The sequence below is a fragment of the Hipposideros armiger genome, unplaced genomic scaffold (assembly GCF_001890085.2).
Source record: "Hipposideros armiger isolate ML-2016 unplaced genomic scaffold, ASM189008v1 scaffold_1757, whole genome shotgun sequence".
Lineage (NCBI taxonomy): Eukaryota > Metazoa > Chordata > Mammalia > Chiroptera > Hipposideridae > Hipposideros > Hipposideros armiger.
Genome location: NW_017733107.1, coordinates 86,482 through 87,955, shown reverse-complemented (window position 1 = coordinate 87,955; position 1,474 = coordinate 86,482). Strand labels below are relative to the sequence as shown.

General features: G+C 30.2%; 1 protein-coding gene across 1 annotated transcript in view; it reads right to left on the bottom strand.

Annotated features, from left to right (window-relative positions):
• Positions 1 to 6: 6 nt before the first annotated feature.
• Positions 7 to 1,474, bottom strand: part of CENPC (centromere protein C) — a 59,497-nt gene continuing 58,029 nt past the window's right edge. The window contains exon 17 of the mRNA XM_019634585.1: positions 7 to 911. Within this exon, the coding sequence (XP_019490130.1) occupies positions 822 to 911 (90 nt within the window). The 3' untranslated portion in view covers positions 7 to 821. The remainder of the gene's footprint in view (positions 912 to 1,474) is intronic.

The following is a 1,474-nucleotide window of genomic DNA, read 5'->3' as shown; positions in this document are numbered from 1 at the left end:
TTTTTTTAATAAAAGCAAAATTTAAAGCATACTGTTGAATTATTATTCTGACAAATGGAACTAAGATTTTTTGGGTTAATATGAGAATGCATAAAATAAGTTCAGGAATAGATTCTAGCAATTTGTTTCTGACATTTAACCATTTTTTGCCCTAAATCTCTATAGTTTTCTACATATCTTTAGTGCATGGTAACATTAAAGCAGCAAGCCTGAGTCATTCTGTAATATCTTTCACACTGACTCTCCTGTTAATAGAAAAATAGGTTCTAAGCAGCACTATCGTGAAACCTACAGGTTTCAGAGCAGGGCCCTACCAACACATCAATTTCAGATTTCAAGCCTCTTAAATGTGAGACAATAAATTTGCTGTGTTAAGCCACCTAGTTTGTACTATTTTGTCACGATAGGCCTAGGAGAGTAATACAGATGTACCATTTACCAGTTCTCTATTATTGGATTATTTTGATTAGTGACTGAAAACTAGCATTTGGAAAAGGTTTTTAAATGATTGGACATATTATCATGGTTTTTCTGACAAAGAAATGTCCTGCATTACACTGGGAGCAGTGATTTTGGCATTCTTTGCATGGTATTAAAATACTATGAATATGGGCATCATTGCAGGCTATGTATATATTCATGGATAAATTAGAAGACACATAAAGGAGATTAAAATGTTTATCAGATATAAGTACACACAAAACTGAATAAAATTTTATTTTAAAACATCGTAAATAATTACAAACTAAATGTCCAAACTGCACAAACTGTTATATATGTACATATATATACACACACGTATTTAAACTGTGTTTCATCTTTCATCTTTTTATCTGAGTAAAAAGAAGAACACTTTCCTCATTCAGGAGATTTTTGATGTTGTAATAATTACCTAGAAGTAAAGTGATAAGAAAATAAAATTATTTCCATAGGAATCATTTCCTTTTGATTAAATGTTTAACCATCACTAAGGAAGTTAAAGTACATAGTACCAAAAATCAATTCATCTAACCCAAAGTAACTTATTTAATTCCATGAATTGAAAAATCCAAGAGTTAGTTTTGTACACCAAGAACTAATAAAAAAATAAATTTAAAAAAATCCAAGAGTTAACCACCACCTATGATCCACATAAAGCTTGAAAGAACATAAATTTCACATCATTCTGACAATGATACAAAGACAAATTAGACCAGGGTGCAGAAAGGGGAAATCTCTCTGAACTCAATGGTTATTAGAGTCTTACTGTTGTGGATTCCCCTAAACCATACATACGCGTATATAAGTATAAAAGATAAAATTTTAATAAAATCTCAAAGTTAAAAAAAGGCAAATGCTACCCCTAAATAAATTTGGTAGTAAGTAATAGCAAAAATGAAATACAGATGACTAGCACACATAAGGCAGGTATTTGGAATGGAGTACCATACTGTGACTTTCTATATATTAGAAACTGATATATTACATATATACA